Here is a 19,250-nt window from a genome sequence, read left to right as displayed (position 1 = left end):
GCCCCGAGGGGATCCCTCGAGTCCGCCCCCCGATCTGTCGAACGGAACAATAATGATACTACTAATAATAGTAGTGATATCGGTATCTGCCGAGCGCCGTGTGCGGGGCGCCGTTCTAAGCGCCGGGGGAGATCGGGGCTCATCGGGCGGTCCCCCGTGGGGCTCCCGCTCTTCGGCCCCATTTCGCAGATGGGGTCACCGAGGCCCGGAGAGGGGAAGTGACCCGCCCACCGTCCCCCGGCTTCGACCATAGAAAATCGCAGTTCGAGCGCCCGAGGGGGCGGAGTCCGGGCCCGCGTCGTCGCTGACGAGGGCGGAGGCGGAAACGAGCGGGCGGCCGGCCCGAAGCATCCGGCCGGCGGAGCGCCGAGCATGGAGCGGCAGGTACGGGCGCGGGGCCGGGGCCGGGGGCCGCCTCGGGGCCCCCCCGCCCCGGGGAGCCTCCGCTCGCGCCCTCACCCCTCTGTCCCCGCGCAGGTGCTGGCGGAGCCCACCGAGGCCCTCGCGGTGTACCGGAGGCTCAGCCGCTACCCCGCCCTGGCCGCCGCCAGCGTGGGCCCGGAGGTCGTCACCCAGTACGGGGGCAGGTACTGCCCCGTACAGACAGGTGCGGCCGGCCGGGGGGGGAGAGAGAGAGAGAGAGAGAGAGAATGCGCCCGTGAGCGAGTGTGTGTGAGCGCGCGGGAGTGTGTTAGAGTGAGTGTTAGAGCGCCCGGGAGTGTGTTAGAGTGAGTGTTAGAGCTCCCGGGAGTGTGTTAGAGCGCCCGGGAGTGTGTTAGAGTGAGTGTTAGAGCGCCCGGGAGTGTGTTAGAGCGCGCGGGAGTGTGTTAGAGCGCGCGGGAGTGTGTTAGAGCGCGCGGGAGTGTGTTAGAGCGCCCGGGAGTGTGTTAGAGCACCCGGGAGTGTGTTAGAGCGCGCGGGAGTGTGTTAGGGCGCGCTTGAGTGTGTTAGGGCGCCCGGGAGTGTGTTAGAGCGCCCGGGAGTGTGTTAGAGTGAGTGTTAGAGCGCCCGGGAGTGTGTTAGGGCGCGCGGGAGTGTGTTAGAGCGCCCGGGAGTGTGTTAGGGCGCGCCGGAGTGTGTTAGGGCGCGCTTGAGTGTGTTAGGGCGCCCGGGAGTGTGTTAGGGCGCGCGGGAGACTGTTAGAGCGCCCGGGAGTGTGTTAGAGCGCGCCTGTGTGTGGATGTGTGTGTGTGTAAGATAGAGAGCGCGCGCGGGGCTGCATGTGAGCGCGCGGAGGGGTGCTTGTGAGCGCGCGCGGAGGGGTGCTTGTGTGAGCGCGCGGAGGGGTGCTTGTGTGAGCGCGCGCGGGGCTGCACGTGTGAGCGCGCGCGGAGGGGTGCTTGTGAGCGCGCGCGGAGGGGTGCTTGTGTGAGCGCGCGCGGGGCTGCACGTGTGAGCGCGCGCGGGGCTGCACGTGTGAGCGCGCGCGGGGCTGCACGTGTGAGCGCGCGCGGGGCTGCACGTGTGAGCGCGCGCGGGGCTGCACGTGTGAGCGCGCGCGGGGGTGCACGTGTGAGCGCGCGCGTGGAAGCCGGAGATGGGGGGAAATGGAAGAGTGGCGTGAAGCAAATAGGGGGGCAGGGAGGGCGGAGAAGGGAGGTCTGAGGGATGGGGGCGAGCGGCCGGCCGGAGGGGCGCCCGTCGGGGGAGTCGCTGGGGGTTCGAGGGTGGGGCCGGGGGAGGGCGAGGAGACCCGCAGGGGGCGCCACCCGCGGCCGGAGCCCCAGATCCCGGACCTCTCCTTACAGAATGGCTGCAGCGAGACCTGGAGCGGATGGAGGCCGTCCGCTTTTGCCGCCAGTACCTGGTGTTCCACGACAGCGGTTCCGTGCTGTTCGCGGGGCCCGCGGGCACTTGCACGGAGACCAAGGGGGAGTAAGTGCGGGGGGCCGGCCCCGAGGTCCGGGGGGAGGAGGCGTCGGGGCCGTTTCGGATCCCCGGGACCTAGGGGGAGGCGAGCCCCGGGAACGTCCCGCGTCCCCCGAGACCCGGGGGGGATGAGCCCTGGGGACGTTTGAGACCTGGGGGGCGGTGAGCGTCGGGGACGTCTCGGGGGTCCGGGACCGAGGGGGGCGAGACGGGCGCCGGGGACGTCCCGGACCCCCGGGGTCCGAGGGGAGCGTCGGGGCCGTCCCGGCCTCTCGCGTCACGCAGCCCTCCCCGGCGGACCCGGAGGGCGTCGGGGTCGCCCTTCGTATTTCGGCGAGTGGCCGCCGCCGGCGAAATTCGCCGGCGGGGGCGCGCGCGGCGGAGAAGGCGGCCGCCGGATCCGCGGTCCCGGCCACGTCGGGCGAGCGGACGGACGCGCGGCGGATCGGGCCCGAGGGCCCCTTGGGCGTTCGGCGTCGCACGGTTCCGTGCGAGCCCGGCGCTCCCGACCCCTTCGGAGAAGCGGGTGGCTTCTCTGGGGTTGTTTTTCCGGGACCCAGCCCGCCGATCCTCCCGGGTGGCGGCGATACGAGACGACGGCGTTTCCCCGGCGTTCGCGCCGGCCCTCTTGCCCTCCGCGGGGAGTTGCCGGGAGTCTCCCACTTGCCGTCCTCCCGGATCTAGAAGCCGAGGCGTTCTTTCGGTTTGTTTTTCAGTAAGACCCGCTCTCCCCGGACGGGGCAGAGTCCTGGGCCGGGACCCCACCCTCCCCCCCTTTGCCGGGGTGGTGTTCACGCGCTTCTTCGACGAGTGGTCGTCGTGTTTGTTTGCGAACGGACGTCCCGGTGCTTCGACTGTGACCCGGGTCGCGTTCTAACCGAGTTACTCATTAATACGGACCGGACCCTGTTTGCCGGTCCTCTTCGGGACCTGCTTACTTGGGGCGAGTCCCAAGGTGACGGGCTTTGATGTTCCTACAGGCTGCTGAGTAGAGAGTCTCCCTCGGGATTAATGAAGGCTCTCCTTCGCAAGATCAGCAACAACTGCACGGGGGAGGACAAACAGTTCTTGGAGGCAAGTGTGTCGAATGTCGAAGTCGATCGGTTCTGGGGCTTAGCTGATTGTCGCCGTGGGCGAGGTCCGCGCCCTGAAAGAAGTACCTCCGACCGGCTGGACTCGTCTCTCGCTCGCCCCACGTAATCTGTCCCTGAATCCCGTCGGTCCTACCTTCGTAACGTCGCCGAGAATCCACCCTTTCCTCTCCGTCCGGGCTGCCGCTCTGTCGATCCGAGCGCTTGTCGTCTCCCGCCCTGACTACCGGATCGGTCTCCCTGCCGACCCCCCCGCCTCCCGTCCCTCCCTGCTCGGTCCTCGTTTCACTCTGCTGCCCGGATCGTTTTTCTTAAAAGAGCAAAATCCGTGCCGCACGCTCCCTCCCCACGGACCTACGTGCCCATCCTCCGCCACGTCCAGCGGAAACCTCCGTACCCTCGGCTTTAAAGCGCTCGGTCGGCCCGCCCCACCTCACCTGCGCCGATTTCCCGTTACGGCCCAGTCCGCGCACTTGGCTCTTCTGACGCCAGCTTACCGCACATAATAGGCGCTTAACGGATACCGCCGTTGTTACGTATGTGAGTTTCGAGGGTGAGCGTGAATGAGTTCATAAGGGCCAGAGATAGCCGACGGAATTGCACGGCTCGGGGTCCTGGGAGATTCTTCGTCCCCAGGATGCGCAGGAGATTTGAGAGTGAGGCGGAGAGGCGGTCTCGTTACCAGTGGGGTGTGCCCGTCTGAGGTGGAGGGGATCGGCTTGAGAAGTTTCTTGGCCACCGCGAACGGCTCGGCGGGACGAGAGAAGTTGGCCGTCTTTGGAGAGGACCGATCCTCCGAGGGAGAGTACGGGCGTGTTCCGGCCGTGACTTCTGTGCTCTCTCCCTGACTCAGGTCTGGGGAAAGAATTCCAAGTTGAGAACCGTCAACCTGACAGCCCTGGAGAAGCACGGGCCCGTGTATGAAGACGGTGAGGCTCCGGGGGGGGGGGGGGGGGGATGGGCGTTCTGGTCGGGGCGAGGGCGAGTGGGTCGGACAGGTCACGAATGGGAGGCAGATATCGCCTGGGGCCACTTAAACCGAGACCGTGCGAAGAGCCGGTTACGCGCCGTGTCGTTAATGATGGTCTCTCTGGGTCTGGTAAGCGGCCGGTCCGCGTTCTCCGTTAATAGCTTTGTTTCTCTCCCAGATTGTTTTGGCTGTCTGTCTTGGTCACACTCGGAGACCCACATCCTCTATGTGGCCGAAAAGAAACGCTCCAAGACAGAGTCGTTCTTCCAGGCCAAACCCGCCGAGTTCAGTGACGAGACCCCCAGGATGAAGAAAGAGGACAGTACGGTCAAGGTGCGGTACGGCCTCTGCTTTTATTTGAAGGGCCAGCTGAAGTTGGGGTTTGAAGAGGAGTTGACGGGGAGGGAAGAGTTGTCTCTTGAAGCCATTACGGGCCAAGCAGTGTAACCTCAGTCTCTGGTTTGCTCAGGTGGCTAAATTGGAGACCGTCGGTCAGGAGGCTTGTCTGGCCGGAAAGGAACCGTGGGTTCTTATTCTAATTCACGGCATCTCCGAAGGGGTTCCTTGTGACTGTTTGCGTATACAGACCCTTTACGTGTTTCTTTCAGGGGGATCAGTTTGTATTCCATGAAGACTGGGGAGAAAGTTTGGGGTCCAAGAGCGTCCCCGTCCTGTGTGTCCTGGATATTGACAGTGGAAATATTTCTGTTCTGGAGGGAATCCCTGGCCATATCTCCCCTGGACAGGTCAGTGAGATTTCAGTTTGCCCTTGGCTCGAGAAAAACCCGATGCCATTCCTGGTTTGGTGGTGCAGTAGAACCGGTTTATAGCAACCTGGTGTTAGTGCTCGGATCCACCGTCCTATCCCAGGGAACGTTTATTCGTATTTTAGTGGTATCTGTTAAGCGCTTAACTGTGTGCCGGGCACCGTACTGAGCGCCGGGTCGGATACGAAATGATCTGGTTGGACACAGTCCGTGACTCCTGGGGCGGGGGGGCCTCGCAGTCTCAATTCCCGCTTTACAGATGATACCTGGGGCACAGAGAAGTGAAGTGACTTGCCCAAGGTCACCCAGCAGACCAATGGCGGTGCTGGGATTAGAACCCAGGTCCCCTGACTCCCGGGCCCGGGCTCTTTCCGTAAGCCGTGCTGCTCCTCCATTGAGTCCTGTGGCTTTCTATCTTTGTTATAACATCCTTCCCTGTGATACTGTGCTTCGCTTTCCCTCTGGGCCAAAGCCAAGGTGTAAGAGGGAGGATGGGCTAAAGCAGCAAAGACAGTTAATTAGATGGGAGAGGTATATTACACACCAACGATTTTTCTTCCCTCCACTCCCTCCCCTCCCCCAGCTCAAAAATTGAAGGAGCTTGTTCTCATTACAGTGGTATTTATTAATTGCTTACTATATGCCGAGCACCGTGCTAGATATAAAATAACCAGACTGGACACGGTCCCTGTCCCACACGGGGCTCACAGTCTTAAGAGATGGGGAGAATAGGTATTTTATCCTCATTTTACAAAACGGTTAAGGGACTTGCCCAAGGTCACACAGCTGGCAGTTGGCAGAGACGAGACTAGAACCCAGGTCTCCTGACTCTGTCTCCCCCTCTTACCACTAAGCCGTGCTGCCTCTTCCTCCTCCTCCCTCGGGACTGGAGAGGAAGAGCGCGCACCACGGCGGAGCTCGGCCACAGATACGGTCCCTCTGTGAGAGTGATCCGGACGGAGCTGGGAGGGGCGCGGCGTTTTTTTTAATACAGTCCCGTCAGATTCCGGCCTCTCGTCCGACTCCAAGCTGAGCTACGACTCCTCGCCGACCTCCCTCCCGGCTCTCCCCCTCTTGGGTCCATACCTCGCTCTCGCCCAGACCGGTTTTTTTTACGGTATTTGCTGAGCGCTCACCGCGTGCCGGTCACCCTTCCTAGCGCCGAGGTGGATGCCGGCCCCTCGCGTTGGACACAGTCCGTGTCCCACGTGGGTGTCTCCATCTTAGGCCCCGTTTCACAGGTGAGGTCATTGAGGCGCAGAGCAAGCGACCTGCTCGGGGTCACCCGGCAGACGTGGCGGAGGCGGAATTCGAACCCAGGTCCTCTGCCGCCCAGACCCACGCTCTTTGCAGTAGGCCACGCTGCTTCTCTTTATTTTCTAAAACATCATTCTGCAAAAGCGTCCTCACGCCTCAGGACCCTCCCGCGGTAGCACATCCTTCTCCGCTCCTCCCCGCTCCTCACGAACTTACCCGCTCCCTGTCGTCTCTCTCGCTCGGGCCCGGGACTCCGTCTCCCCCTTCAAAGCCAGCGGGATTTGCAGGCGGGCTCTTTCCCCTAAGGTGGCTCCACCCAGGCTTTCTCTCCTGGCTCTCCCGTCCTGCTTGGCCGTAAGGTGCTTCGCGTGATCCTCGCCTAAGTTTTGGTTGTGTGTGTGTGTGTGTGTGTTGTCCATTAGGCTATCTGGGCTCCCAGAGACACTGGCGTGGTGTTTGTGGGCTGGTGGCATGAACCCTTCAGACTAGGAGTGCGTTTCTGTTCGAACCGCAGGTGAGGAGGATGGAATGACTGCTTCGGTTGGGGAAGGTGGAGGGGCTGCAGAGCACGTTGCTGGGAAGGCTTAACGGAGATCACGTGCCCTCAGTTAGAAGACCGGGCTCTTTGGACTGTCTGTTCGCTCTTCCGGCCTGACCTGCTCTATTCTCCCATGGGATTGGGAATTGATGGCGAGGTTCGGAGGGCTCCGAAGAGTCCCTTCAGAGCAGCTCAGGGCGTAGTAGGCTTTTAGAATGTAGAAGGCTGGGATATCGGTTATTGATTTCTTTGTGTTTATCGCTCACGGTCCGTCCGCTTGTCTCCCCCACGGTACCGTAAGCTCCTTGAGGGCTAGAATCGGGTTTTTTTGGTTTCATTTTATGTTTCCCTAAGCACTGGTGTTCTTTCTTTAAATGGAATTTGCTAAGCGCTCACCCTGTGCCCGGCACCGTACTAAGCGCTGGGGTAGATACAAGCTGATCGGGTAGGGCACGTTCCCTGTCCCAAATGGGGCTCACGGTCTTAATCCCCATTTTACAGATGAGGGGACCGAGACTCGCTGTCACTCGCCCGAGGTCACCCAGCAGACACTTGACCCAGTGCTTCAAACCGCGTAGACACTTAAGTGCTGATATTGATGACGAAGCAAGGAATCTCAGTAGGGTCAGAAAGGATACGGATACAGTGATGGACCCTGGGTCCATTATGAGTGTAGAGGGGGAAATTGGGGGTGTTAGACGGTTTATCTCTAATCTCTAATGAATGTCAGAGGGCCAACCACGGTTCCCCCAAGTGTGCTTTGGTGCCACTGCCGGAGACTGAACCTTGAGCTGGAAGGATCGTTGGCTTGACCTAGTAGGACGATTTGTTCTTCTGTCGTGTAGCGATTAACTTCTCCCTCTTGGGTTTCCAGATCAGCTCTGTTCTATTTGAACCTCACCAGCGGGAAATGTGGTAAGCCCCCCCCTTTCCTCCTCTCCCACTCCCTTCTGCGTCACCCTGACTCGCTCCCTTTGTTCTCCCCCCCCCCGGTCCCAGCCCCACAGCGCTTATAGACGTGTCTGTCGTACATAGGGATGCCCGTCTCCCCCGCCCTACGCCGTAAGCTCGCTGGCGTCAGGGAACGTGTCCGTTTGTTGTTGTAATGTATATGTCGTACTCTCCCGAGCGCCTGGCGTAGTGCTCTGCGCACGTAAGTGCTCAGTAAATACCGTCGAATGGATGAATGAGTGATCCCCAGTCTGTGACTTGCGATGGCCCCTGGATACCTCTCGAGTCCGGCCGGCGCAAACGTTGTCCGTGTCCCATCGTTGCAGAGCCGCTCACTGATGATACCAAGGCGAGCTGGTCCCCCCGCTTGAGCCCAGACCAATGCCACATTGTCTACCTGCGATACACTACACTTGGTCCTCATCATCAGTGCAGTCAGCTGTGCCTGGTGAGTCCCGGGTGACGGGCCTTGGGGGCTCATTGTGACCCTGGGTTGAGTTGCGGTGATGCTGACACTCCAGCTCTGCCTTATCGAGCACTCCGCCGCCCTTTACACCTCCCATGCCTTATAAACGTTCCGGTCATCCTCGGGTGGCCTGGGCTTGCCTTTCTGGGCACGTTTTACGGTCCGTCGATCGGGGTGGTATCTCACTGCGGTTTTCAGGGGCCGCCTTTTTTGAGTAGGGCGGGCCTCGGAGCAGAACAGAAAGGAGCGTTGTCTGCTGGGCTCCGGACATCCTCCCCCGCCCCCCCCCCGACCCCCGCAACATCAGTTCACGCTGTATCTAGCCCCCGTGTTCTGCCTCGGCCCCCTCCGAGCCCCTGAAAAGTTAGAGATAACGTTTCGTTCTCCATTCGCTGGCAGTCGATCCTGCCCACTGAGTCACCGCTGTGAACCTCTTTGGCCTAATCGTGTCGGCGTTTATTTCAGCTGGACTGGTACTCAAGACTCACGACGGTGATAGTGGACGTTGTGCCCAGGCAGAGTAAAGGTGAGTAACGGTGCTTGGTAGCTTTGAGCCTGCGATCGAACTCGTTTAAGACTGATGGACCAAGGCTTCCCTCAAACGAAATAGAAGTTCCAGGACACGGGTAAAGCCACGGGGACAGCTGACTTTAGAAACGCCCTCTCCCCTACAGTTAACTTATAATCTTCAGTTGGTCACCTCAGACTGGAATGTCACCCGTTGGAAAGTAGTCCCCGAGCTAAGGGTGGAGGAGTAGGAGGATTTTTCGAGTGAGCGAGGGATTCCTTGGTGCAGTGTTGGTCAGGGCCTGGAGGTGGCCGGGGACTCTTCTGATAAAGAAACAAAGCTTATCCTAAATCTTCGTTTCTCGGAAGCACGGATTCGGAGAGCGGTGGCCGGGGCTCTTAGAGATCTGAAACGTGATGTGGGCCAAATCATTGGTTCCTCTGGCCAGAGGCGGCTTAGCACGGCTTGGTCGTGATGCTGCTTTTCCTAAGCAGTTGAGCTCACCTTCTTGAGGACACCACCCCCCCCCCCCCCCCCCCCCCCCCGGCCATCTTGCGTATTGAGGAAGAGGGAAGCGATTTTCCGCAATCTGAGGCCACCCTTCCAGGACTTTTTTGCGCTTCCTCGTCCGGGATGGACACGGCACCCCGATGAGCCCATCCCACTGCCGCTTGCGCCCATACTCAGCTTCCCTGAGCGAATCGATGAGTTTTACTAGTAGCTCAAGAATCTGAGACTCCTGCAGCGTTGGCCGGTTTCCAGATTTCCCTCCTCACTCGGATGTGGTTCCAGCAGTGCAGTCACGAGGAAGGAATTTGCCTTCCCGTCTGGTTATCTCGAATAAATCTGTCTAAGCAGCTGGGTGCCAAGAGAAAGCCGAGCCCCGCTGCATCCGAGGCTCCCCCGGGACCAAGAGCCTCTCTCCTTAACGTGCCCGGGTACCACCTTCTTGGGTGAGTGTGGTAACGCCAGAGAAGCCGGCGCATTTCTTAGCAGCCGTGGTCTCTTCCTAGGATACTTCTCTGGAATCTACTGCAACCTACTGCCGTTGTCATGCTGGTCAGATGATAGCCAGAGGGTGGTCTTTGATTCCGGGAACCGGAGCCGCCAGGTAAGCGGGGGGCAGGCGCCGGCCGGCCGCTCGACGGCCCTGACCCCGGCGGGCTTCCGCGTCGGGGGCTCACCGTTGCGTCCGTGGGCCAACGGGAGGCGAAGGCGTCGGTCCCCGTCCCCCGGGGAGAAAAGGTAGACAGAGGCGGGCTTGGGAACCAGCAAGGCTGCGACCAGGGATCGAGAAGCAGAGGGAGGCCTACTAACCGAGTGAGCGTGCTCGTGCGGAGTTGGCCAGGTGGGAGCTTTTCGGATCTCAGAAAGTGTGCAAACGGCAGCCCCGGGGACACGTGAGGGAGAGCTGTCGTGAAAGCTCCCCCGACTCCTTCCGCTGAGCTTCTTCCCGATCTCCCGGGGTTAGGGTGACTGACCGGTCACTCTCTCCGTTGCGTCTTTTAGGATCTGTTTTCAGTGGATATGCTGACAGGAAGTGTGATCCCCCTGACTTCAGGTGTGTAACGTTCCAGGGAAGGGAAGGGGGGGGGGGGGGAAGGCCCACGGGCGGAATTGGGAGCAGCCCAAAGCCTGTGCGATGTGCAACCCAGGAAGGTGCCAGGAGTTGGCCTCCCCTGCTGAGTCCTCGAGCGTGATCTCACACGCACACTTGTGTGGTGGGGAGGTTGGCGGGGAGAACGGAGCGCGGCTCTTCCGTCTCTTTTTTGCCATAATAAAGGCTGGGAAGGCTCGCTGAGCAGCGGTGGCTGGAATGCTGGGAGGTGCCTTTAGACACGCGTGGGCCGTGGCTGGCTTAGCTTGTGGCCCTGGCTTCCAGTTACCCCGGGGACCTCACTTGGCTGGGAGAGGGAAGGCTGGGTGAGTGAATCAGATGTCATTCCTGCTACCCTCCTGGTGGCTCAGCATATCGTCTTCTGCTGTCTAGGGTTTCCTGCGGCGAGCTGGAAGCTGTTTACGGTTCAGCGGGACCTCCTGGTGGCTCAGTTCTCCACACCCAACTGCCCACCCAGCCTGGTAAGTTGGGGTCGGATCTGAACAAAGCCTCGCCTAGACTGACCAATCAATCAGTAGTACCGATCGACCCTCCGCTGTGGCCCGAGCGCTGGACTGAGTGCCCGGGAGAGTTCTTTAAAGGTGAAAGACGCTCCCCGCCCTCAAGGAGATTGCGATTTTATGGGGGAAAGAGGCACCGGATAATTTCCGGCTAGGAGGAGGAAGAGAATGGAAGGATGGATTTGTGGAGGAGCTCCTTCTGGGCAGAGGGCATGTCTACCATCTGTCTCTGTTGTGTTGTACTCTCCCAAGCGCCCAGCGCAGTGCTCTGCCCACAGTAAGCGTTCAGCGAATACCATCGATTGATGGTTGGCGAGTGCTTGAACGGTGCGGCATCCCAGTTGAATCTGAGCTCCCAACGTCCCTGTGGCCCTTTGGTATGTGAGTGCGGAAGTGGTAGTCGGAAGGATGGGACCTGGGGGAAGAAATCTCAATCGGGAAAACTCCTGGAGGAAGTGGGATTTCAGAAAGCTCCGAAGATGGGGAGAGGTGACTCGGGGAGCTTCCGAGCAGGAGGAAGGAGTGGAGGTCAAGGAACGCGGAGAAGGTGAGCTTGGAAGGAACGGGCAGCGTGAGCTAGGGTATAGTGGGGTGGGAGCAGGGATAAGAGCCAGTGGGGAGGAGTTTCCGTTCGATACGTAGAGGGGTGGGAAGCCATTGGAAGTTTTTTGAGGCGTGAAGAGATCCGCGCAGAATGACGTTGGAGAAAGGAGGTCCGGCCAGCAGCGTAAACTGTGGATCGGAGAGGGGGGAGGCCGGAGACGGGGAGACCAGTGGAAGAGCAGCTAGCGATCCGGCCGGGCTATGACTAGCTTCTGGACCAGAGTGGTGGCCAGTTGGATGCCCTGATGGACTTGGGTTGCCCTTTGTCCGGTGACTTTCTCCTGTGCATCTGAAGCCTTTGGACTTTTGGTCTCTGTAGCCAGAGTATTTGTCCCTAACATGTCGGGGGCAGAAGGAGTTGATTAAAGGTTCTGATGAGTTCATTGGATCGCAGAATCCTTTCTGATTTCCGAAGGTGCTTGCTCTGAGATGCCAGCTCACTGTACTCTAGGAAAGTTCGGTATCGACGGTATTGGTTGAGCTCCCTATAACCCTGTGTACTGGGAACAAAGAAGTAACCCCGCGATCTCCCCTCGAGTCGTAATCAAACGGGGAAGACAAGCGACGTAAATGGGTGGAGATCTCAGAGTGAAGAGTGAGAGAAGAGCTATAGCGAAGAGATACTTTAGGGCTGGAGTGCCTGAGGAGCTGGCCTTCTAGACCGTGAGCCCGTCACTGGGAAGGGATTGTCTCTGTCTGTTGCCGAATTATCCATTCCAAGCGCTTAGTACAGTGCTCTGCACGTAGTAAGCGCTCAATAAATACTATTGAACGAATCAAAAGACAGGGAGTCTGGTGGGGCTCAGGAGGACAGCAGCGAGAAAAAGGTGAAGAGGTTTAGGCCAGAGACATTCCCACTGGTCGCCCATTCACGTCTCAAACGGGCCGTAGGCCAGATGAGCCGGGTGTGCGCGCTGCGATCCGGGGTAGCTCCTTGGAGCCTCCTGGGCCCATCCCCCTACTTGCACGCATCCGGCCCCTCGGCTCTCTCGCCCACACCGAGGACACAGGCGGAACTCAAGCTTTTAAGTTTGTAGGGATGTTGTTTTTAGAAAACGACGTAGATTAGGTCAGCTGGAGCTTCACCGATCGATCCGTAGATCAGCGGTATTTATCGAGCGCTTACTATGTGCGGAGCACCGTTCTAAGCGCTTGGGAGAGTGCAGGACAACAGAATTAGCGTTCACGTTCCCTTCCCGTAACGAGCTTACGGTCCAGAGGGGGAGAGAGACGTTAATATGAATGAGTAGGTGATTTATAATAATTCGAAGATAGGTACGTAAGGGCTGTGGGGTCGGGGCCGGGCCGGATATCACATGTCCAGAGGTCACAGATCCAAGTGCGTAAATGATGCGGAAGGGACGGTGAACTGAGGAAAAGAAGGTTTAATCAGGGAAGGCCTCATGGAGAAGAGGTGACCTTAATTGTGCTTTGAAGTGGAGAGAGTGGTGTTCCGCCATATAATGGAGGGGGAGGGAGTGGGAAAGGGGTCCGTGGCAAGATGGATGAGATTACGACACCAGGAGGTGCCATGGTTGCCGGATGACTTTGCAAGTGAGAAAAACCCTTGTTCCTTGGCCCCCTCGCCCGAGCTCTCCTGCCGTTTCCTTCGAGCTTTCCCGCTTCTGGCCGTAACGCTCCCCTAACCCTTGTTTCTCCCCCATTCTGTTCTCCACCGTCTTTACTAAAGGATCATCCCAGGTTTTCCAGGGATGGTGGCCATATGCGTCTCTTCCCTTCCCTGTCCTTCTCCCCCAGAGTAGGCATATACTTGCAGTGTGCGAGGGAGTTAGAAACCCATAGCGAATTGTGTTGAGGAAGAGAGGGGAATAAGGAGACCAGAGGGCATTAGGTGTGAGGTGTGAAAAGCTGTCTACGGACACCTGTAACTAGAGGGTTTTTTTCTTCTTCCTTGGCAGAAAGTCGGGTTTCTGCCGCCTCCAGGGAAAGAGCAGACCATCTGCTGGATGCCCCTGGAAGATGCAGAACCCCTCATAGAGATAATGTGGGGAATCCGGGCCCTACAGCCTCCCCCGGAGCAAGAGAATCCGCGTTACGGTGAGTCTGACCCCCGTGGGGGCCCAGGTGGGTTTAGCGCTCAACCATTGAGGGGTGAGGGGTGGGGAGGGGGGTGAGGGGTCTTCCGACCCAGGTGATCAAGTGCCATCAGGATTGTTTATTAGCAGCAGCCCAAGAGGAAAGCTCCTTTCTCCCCCCCCCCCCCCCCCCCCCCCCGCCAGAGAAGATTGGAAGAAACTTCTTCCTGCCTCTATTAAAAGCATTTGGCCATCCCTCTGGTGTTGCTTTTAACGTATTAATGGTGTTTGACAGTCTCATTTTCGTATCTCTTTGCAGAAGTCTCCTCTCATATGAACGTACTGTTTAAATGCACCATGACATCAGATTCCGCTGAGGAACCTTGGTAGTTTATTAGCTGTTAAGTAATTTTAGCCATAGAGTTCCCATTTTATAAGTCCGACTCGCAGCTTGTACCAACCTGCACGGGTTGTGCCGCACCTCTGTTCTCCGCCCTCCGAGAACGGAGGCGTCCCGGGCCTCCAGCCTAGCTGAACTGTTTCGGTTAAATTTAGTAAGGTGGCAAAGAGTTCTCAGAGTTGGTCGTCAGAAGCCTAAATATAGGATCGAAGTCTAACAGGTGGTGCTCTTGAATCGCATCCAGCGCTGAGCTAGCCAGACAGGACTAAACGTGAGCCAGACTGCCATTCCCAGTGACGAGGCGGCTTTCTACCCGGAGGCCGCGGGGCGGGGAGCGGAAGACTAACGCTGGCAACTGCTCCTGGCTGCGGACCAGTCCGAGAGAGTGCCGTCACCATAGAGCTAGGTGGAGAGGCGCTGGACTTTGATCGCCCCATGTCCACGCCCTCTTCCCTTGAGAGGAATGGCTAGCGGGCTGTAGTTTAGGCTGTTGGCGATTTTTGCCTTTTACCCCAGTCCCTGGAGAAAGCCCTCCTTTCTGCCCTTCCTTCCCAGCAGTCCCATCTACTCCCCCCGGGCCACAGAGATGGTCGTCGTCGTTATTTTTTTCTGTCGTCGTCGTCGTGTTTATTAAGCGCTTACCGCGCGTCAGGTTCCGCTCGAAGCGCTGGGATAGATAGGCGTTAATCGAGTCAGACAGAGTCCCCGTCCCGTGTGGGGCTCACGGTCTTAGCGGGAGGGAGAACGGATATTGAATCTCCGTTTTACCGACGGGGAAACCGTGGCAAGGAGGAGTTAAGCGACCGAGGGCAAGCGGTTGGCGGAGCCAGGATTAGAACCCCGGTCCTCTAACTCCCAGGCCCCTGCTCTTTCTCTTAGTCCTCCCTAGTTCTCTAAACATTTCCGACCATTTGCCCCTCGGCAATCCGTCTGGCATTCCCCCTCCTACCGCTGAACGGTCGCTCTCGGGGTCTCCGTGGGAGGACTTCTTTTGCCGTCGGTTGCTCCCGGCACGTTAGGCGCTCTTGAATTCACTGCCTCGTTTTCCCTGCCTCCTTGCAGCTGGGCTTGACTTTGAAGCCATCCTCCTCGAGCCCAACATCCCGACCGGGAGGAAGAAAATTCCACTCGTGGTCATGCCCCACGGTAGGTTTGGTTCCTTGCCTCTTCCCTTTCTGCCAGCTTCCCTCTCGTCGGCTCCCGAACCTTAAGTTTGCCTTCTTCCTTTTAGGGGGCCCTCACTCGTCCTTCGTGGCAGGGTGGATGCTGTTCCCTGCTGTCCTCTGCAAGATGGGCTTTGCTGTCCTATTAGGTGAGTCTCCCTGGATCTGGGCCTCAAGGAACGGATCCAGCAGGGCCAGGTCAGGCCCTCTTCCCCTATCGCGGAAAGTCCTGGTAGGGGACTGACTCCTTCCCGACATTCAGGAAACGCCACTTCTTCTTCCGTCCCTTGGGCCGCGGGTGAGCCGAGCTCGGTCGCACAATTCAGGAGGACAGGAGGGGGTCACCGTGTCGGCTCAGGGGGCGGGGCGCGAGCGCAGGGCCCCAGCGGGCCATCCGTCGTCGCCGTCCTCCCTCCCCGTAGGTCAGCGCCCCCTTTGCCGCCCCAGGTTCCCGGTGGTGATTCCAAAGTCTTATCGAGCCACGCTTCCCACGGTGGCTCCCAGGAGGGGAAGACTCCCCGAGCTTCCGCGTTCAGATACCTTCGCAGACTTCGGATCCCGGGACCGGGGGCGGATCGCCTTTCGGGAGGGTCCAGCTGGAAGAAGGGCATCCTGCCCGATTGACATTGAGAGAGGGCTAGGAAATGGAGCGCACCGGATTTCCGGACCGTCTTACGGAATGGGCTAGGGACATCTGAACTCGGCCTCGCGGAGACGCACAGAAATTTTGCCGGTTTCTCACCTCGTTGCCCGGCCGGTGTCATACGCCGGCCTCACCTTGCCGCTCTGACCCGCCAACCGCGCGCTAGTACGGTCTTTATCCTTAACGCGCGTGATCCCCGACGAGGCGGGGTAGTTTCACTCTGGCAAGAAGCGAGTGCGCCGCTTAGCCGGCCTGCCACCTTCCATTCAGCCAGCATCTTGAGGCCCAAGCTTCTGTCGAGGCGCGGGGTCGGACCACTGCGGCCCAGGTCCTGCTCCTCGGGGCTCTCTGAGCCCTCGGTCCCCGTGACCGTTCGCGTCGGAGGGCGTGGCCCTCCAGGAGGGCTTGATCTTTGCTGTCCGTCTTCATCGTGAGTCTCTCCGCGTAACACGAGACTCTCTGTGGATTGCTTTGTCGGAACCGTCGGCGAAGCCTTGCGTGACGCACGGTTCCCCCCTCCCCCGACCCACCCGGGGTCCGTTAAGGATTTTTATCGTTCCTACTCCGCAGAAGAGGAAATCGCGTTCCGGTTTCCCGTTAGCGTCCAGCTGGAATGGGGTTTCCGAATCCCAGTCCCGAACGTGACCCGTAAACCTTCCTGGCCTTTCGGGCTGTGCGGTGAGACGTTTTGCCGGGGTCCTCGCGCTCTGAACGGTCTCTCTGTTTCTAGTGAACTACCGTGGCTCCTCGGGCTTTGGCCAGGACAGCATCTTCTCCCTGCCTGGAAACGTGGGGGACCAAGATGTGAAAGATGTCCAGGTACAGGGCTGGGATGTTGGGATCGGTCCCCTTCTTGCAGCGAGACGTTCTTCTTCGGGGGGTTCGTCTGTTTTGTCCCCGGATCTTTGCCGTCGGCAAGTCGGACTCTCTCTTGGCTCCCTGCGGGAAGGGGGCCCGGTCGGGGACCCGAGCCCACGGTACCTCTTTCTGGCCTCCCAGGCGGAGTCGGCCGAGGACTGAGGGAAGCGGCGGAAGCGTTTCAGTGGGCTCCCGCGCTGCTCGTCCGCCCCGTGCAGGGGCGGAGCGTTTGTCTGTTCCCCTTTGCCTGTCCGGCAGTTTCCGGCTTCCCGCCGCCCGTGAGCGGCCCTTCTCCCGGATGCCCGAGGAGCAGTTAGCCCGGGCAGGAGCGCGCCCCCAGAAAGCTGACGGGACCCCTGCCCGTCCCCCGCTCCGACTCACTGGGAGCTCTTCTCTGGGGAAGGGCACCCCCGGCTTGACGGTTCCCTCGGCCGGGTTTCTGGCTCTTTCCAGAAAGGCAATCCGAAGCGGCTGCCGCCTCCACCCGCCCACCCGGTTGTCGAGCAGCGGCTCGCTTCTGCAAGTGGGAGAGAGTTCCTTCCCATCTTGGTCTTCCCAAGGGAGCGGCAGGCTCCGCCCGTGCCCGACGGTGTAAAGCCCCACCGGGGATCCGTCCCTCTCCACGGTCGGGCGCGCCCGCAGCACGGAACGGGAGCGGGAAACGGCCGGAGACCGCGGCTGCCTTATGGGCGGTCCGAGGAGAGGCCCGAGGTGCTTACCGCGTTGTTGCTCCTCCCTCCCCCGCCCCCCCTCCCCGCTTTTTCCAGTTCGCAGTGGAGCAGCTGCTCCTGGAGGAGCAGTTTGATTCAGGCCGGGTGGCGCTGATGGGTGGATCCCATGGGGGTTTCCTCTCCTGCCATCTGATCGGCCAGTACCCGGAGGTATACAAGGCCTGCATAGCCAGGAACCCGGTCATCAACATCGCCTCTCTGTCCGGGTCCACAGACATTCCCGACTGGTGAGTGTGGCCCCCGAGCCCCGCCCCTCGGGCTCCGGCTTGGGAGGAGCCGGTGCCGCTCCGGTCGACCCGCCCGGCACTCCCTCTTGGCCGTTCGCTTCCCCCCCCAGCCCTGCCTGGGACCGGCGGCGGGGGGCGGGGGGAACGATCTCTCTCATCGGGCCGCTCGCTGTCTGGGATGGGGAGTCCCTTGGCCCCTGGCGAGGCGGGCCCAGTTCCCCGCAACTAACTGGTAGGTCCCTCCCGGTGTATTCTTGTAGGACTTTTCTCCATGACCCCTTGGCCTCGCACCCCACTTGGGGGATTTCCCGAGATCGGAGGCGCTCGGGCTACTCCGGTCCCCGCCCTCCCGAGAGAGGGCGGGCGGGGGTGAAGATCTGGCGGTCCACAGGCGGAAAAGCCGAGCTAGTCGTGGGGAGCGTCTCTCTCGCGACTCCGGGAGGGGCTCGGGCTGGGGCCCAGGGAGAGCATCCGGTAATCCTCATTCCGAGCGAGCGAGCGCTCTGGGCGGTTTTCGATCGGTTTCACGTTGGGTGTCTGCAGGTGCCTGGTGGAAGCAGGCTTTCCCTACAGAGCGGAGTACCTACACGACCCCGCCATCTGGCTGGAGATGCTGAAGAAATCTCCAGTTTGCTATATTTCTCAGGTGCGCTCTCTCTCCCCGCCCCTCCCCTTCCCCCGGCTTCCCGCTTCGTCGTACGCGAGTCGGACCGCGGGCCGTATCTCTCTCTCTCCGTCGACCCCAGGTTAAGACGCCGGTTCTCCTGATACTCGGCCAAGAGGACAAGCGCGTTCCCTGCAAACAGGGCGTGGCGTACTATCGGGCCCTCAAGGCCCGGAACGTCCCCGTGAGGTAAGCAGAGAACGTCCCCCGTCCCGGCCGACGGCGTCGGGATTCCTGCCGCGGGGGGGGGGGCTGGGCTCTGCCGAGCCGGCACCGGAGCTAGTGCTAGGGAGGGGTGTATCGTTGCCTTGAGTCTCGGGGAGCGGGCCGGGACAGACTGCCTGGGGAGGACGGAGATCCGTGGCCTCGCTGACCTCGGCAGAACTCTGCCCCGAAGAGGAGTAAGCTAGTGAGGGGTCGCTTTCATTGGGAGCGGCGTGGTCTGGTGGAAAGAGCCCAGGCCTGGGAGTCGGGACCCGGATTCTACTCCCGGCTCTGCTCGGCACGGCGCCCGGCACGGCGTCAGCGCGTAACAAATTACCGTCATTATTATTAATTGCTGTCTGTCTGTTGCGAATGACAGATGTCGTAAAAGCGAAGTCACTTCACTCTTCTGGGCCTGTTACCTCATCTGTAAAATGAGGATTCGGTACCCGCTCTCCCCTCTTACTTAGATTGCGGGCCCCGTGTGGGACGGGCGCACTGGGTCCGACCCCGTTATCGCGCGCCTACCCCAGCGCTCGGAACGGTGTTTGGCGCGGAGCGGGCGCTTACCCCGTATCACGGTTATTTCATCTCCAGAGGGTCAGGCACTGGTGAAGGGCCTGGGGGCTCAACCGGAAAGATTCGCGGTCTGTAGGGTCTCTCGCTCTCTCTCCTTCCTCTCAGGGTCCTGCTGTACCCGAAGAGCAGTCATTCGCTCTCTGAGGTGGAGGTGGAATCAGACAGCTTCATGAACACCGTGGTCTGGCTGTGCAAGCACTTGGGCACCTGTTGATCGGAGGCCCCGTCTTTGCCACCGGCCCTGTTGGTTCTGATCTCCCCGGGTCCCCCCTCGAGAGACGCACACCGTTGTTTAACTGTTTACTGATAAGCTCATTCAATTTTGTTGCAATAGAATTTCTAATAAATAGAGGAAAGAGAATCCATTTTTCCTAGGAAACCGGCGTCCTGTTACTTAACCTGCAACCTTCCGGACTAGGGCTTTCAAGCAGCGGGGCTCAGTGGAAAGAGCACGGGCTTTGGAGTCAGGGGTCATGGGTTCGGATCCCGGCTCGGCCACTTGTCAGCTGGGTGACTTCGGGCGAGTCACTCAACTTCTCTGGGCCTCCGTGACCTCGTCTGTAAAATGGGGATTGAGACTGTGAGCCGACAACCTGATCCCCCTGCG

At 60.1% G+C, this 19,250-nt stretch overlaps 1 protein-coding gene across 1 annotated transcript; it reads left to right on the top strand.

Moving 5' to 3' along the window:
* The first annotated feature begins 305 nt into the window (after positions 1–305).
* Positions 306–19,022, top strand: APEH (acylaminoacyl-peptide hydrolase). Its single transcript, XM_029051476.2, has 22 exons — positions 306–384; positions 478–607; positions 1,749–1,875; positions 2,850–2,943; positions 3,814–3,889; positions 4,109–4,263; positions 4,539–4,676; positions 6,377–6,468; positions 7,367–7,407; positions 7,770–7,891; positions 8,375–8,435; positions 9,431–9,528; positions 9,927–9,978; positions 10,408–10,496; positions 13,058–13,196; positions 14,637–14,720; positions 14,806–14,886; positions 16,111–16,199; positions 17,006–17,196; positions 17,740–17,842; positions 17,943–18,049; positions 18,749–19,022. The coding sequence occupies exons 1-22, from the start codon at positions 373–375 to the stop codon at positions 18,855–18,857; spliced, it is 2,190 nt and encodes a 729-aa protein (XP_028907309.1). The 5' UTR covers positions 306–372; the 3' UTR covers positions 18,858–19,022.
* Positions 19,023–19,250: the final 228 nt, after the last annotated feature.

The sequence above is a fragment of the Ornithorhynchus anatinus genome, chromosome X1 (genome assembly GCF_004115215.2).
Source record: "Ornithorhynchus anatinus isolate Pmale09 chromosome X1, mOrnAna1.pri.v4, whole genome shotgun sequence".
In the NCBI taxonomy this organism is placed as follows: Eukaryota; Metazoa; Chordata; class Mammalia; order Monotremata; family Ornithorhynchidae; genus Ornithorhynchus; species Ornithorhynchus anatinus.
The sequence above is the reverse complement of the archived record's forward strand: the minus strand, read 5'-3'. Positions and strand labels throughout refer to the sequence as shown.

Coding starts and splice junctions, on each gene's coding strand:
- APEH (XM_029051476.2), top strand. Junction 8,436..9,430: donor TGTGCCCAGGCAGAGTAAAG/GTGAGTAACGGT, acceptor GTCTCTTCCTAG/GATACTTCTCTGGAATCTAC. Junction 10,497..13,057: donor CCAACTGCCCACCCAGCCTG/GTAAGTTGGGGT, acceptor CTTCCTTGGCAG/AAAGTCGGGTTTCTGCCGCC.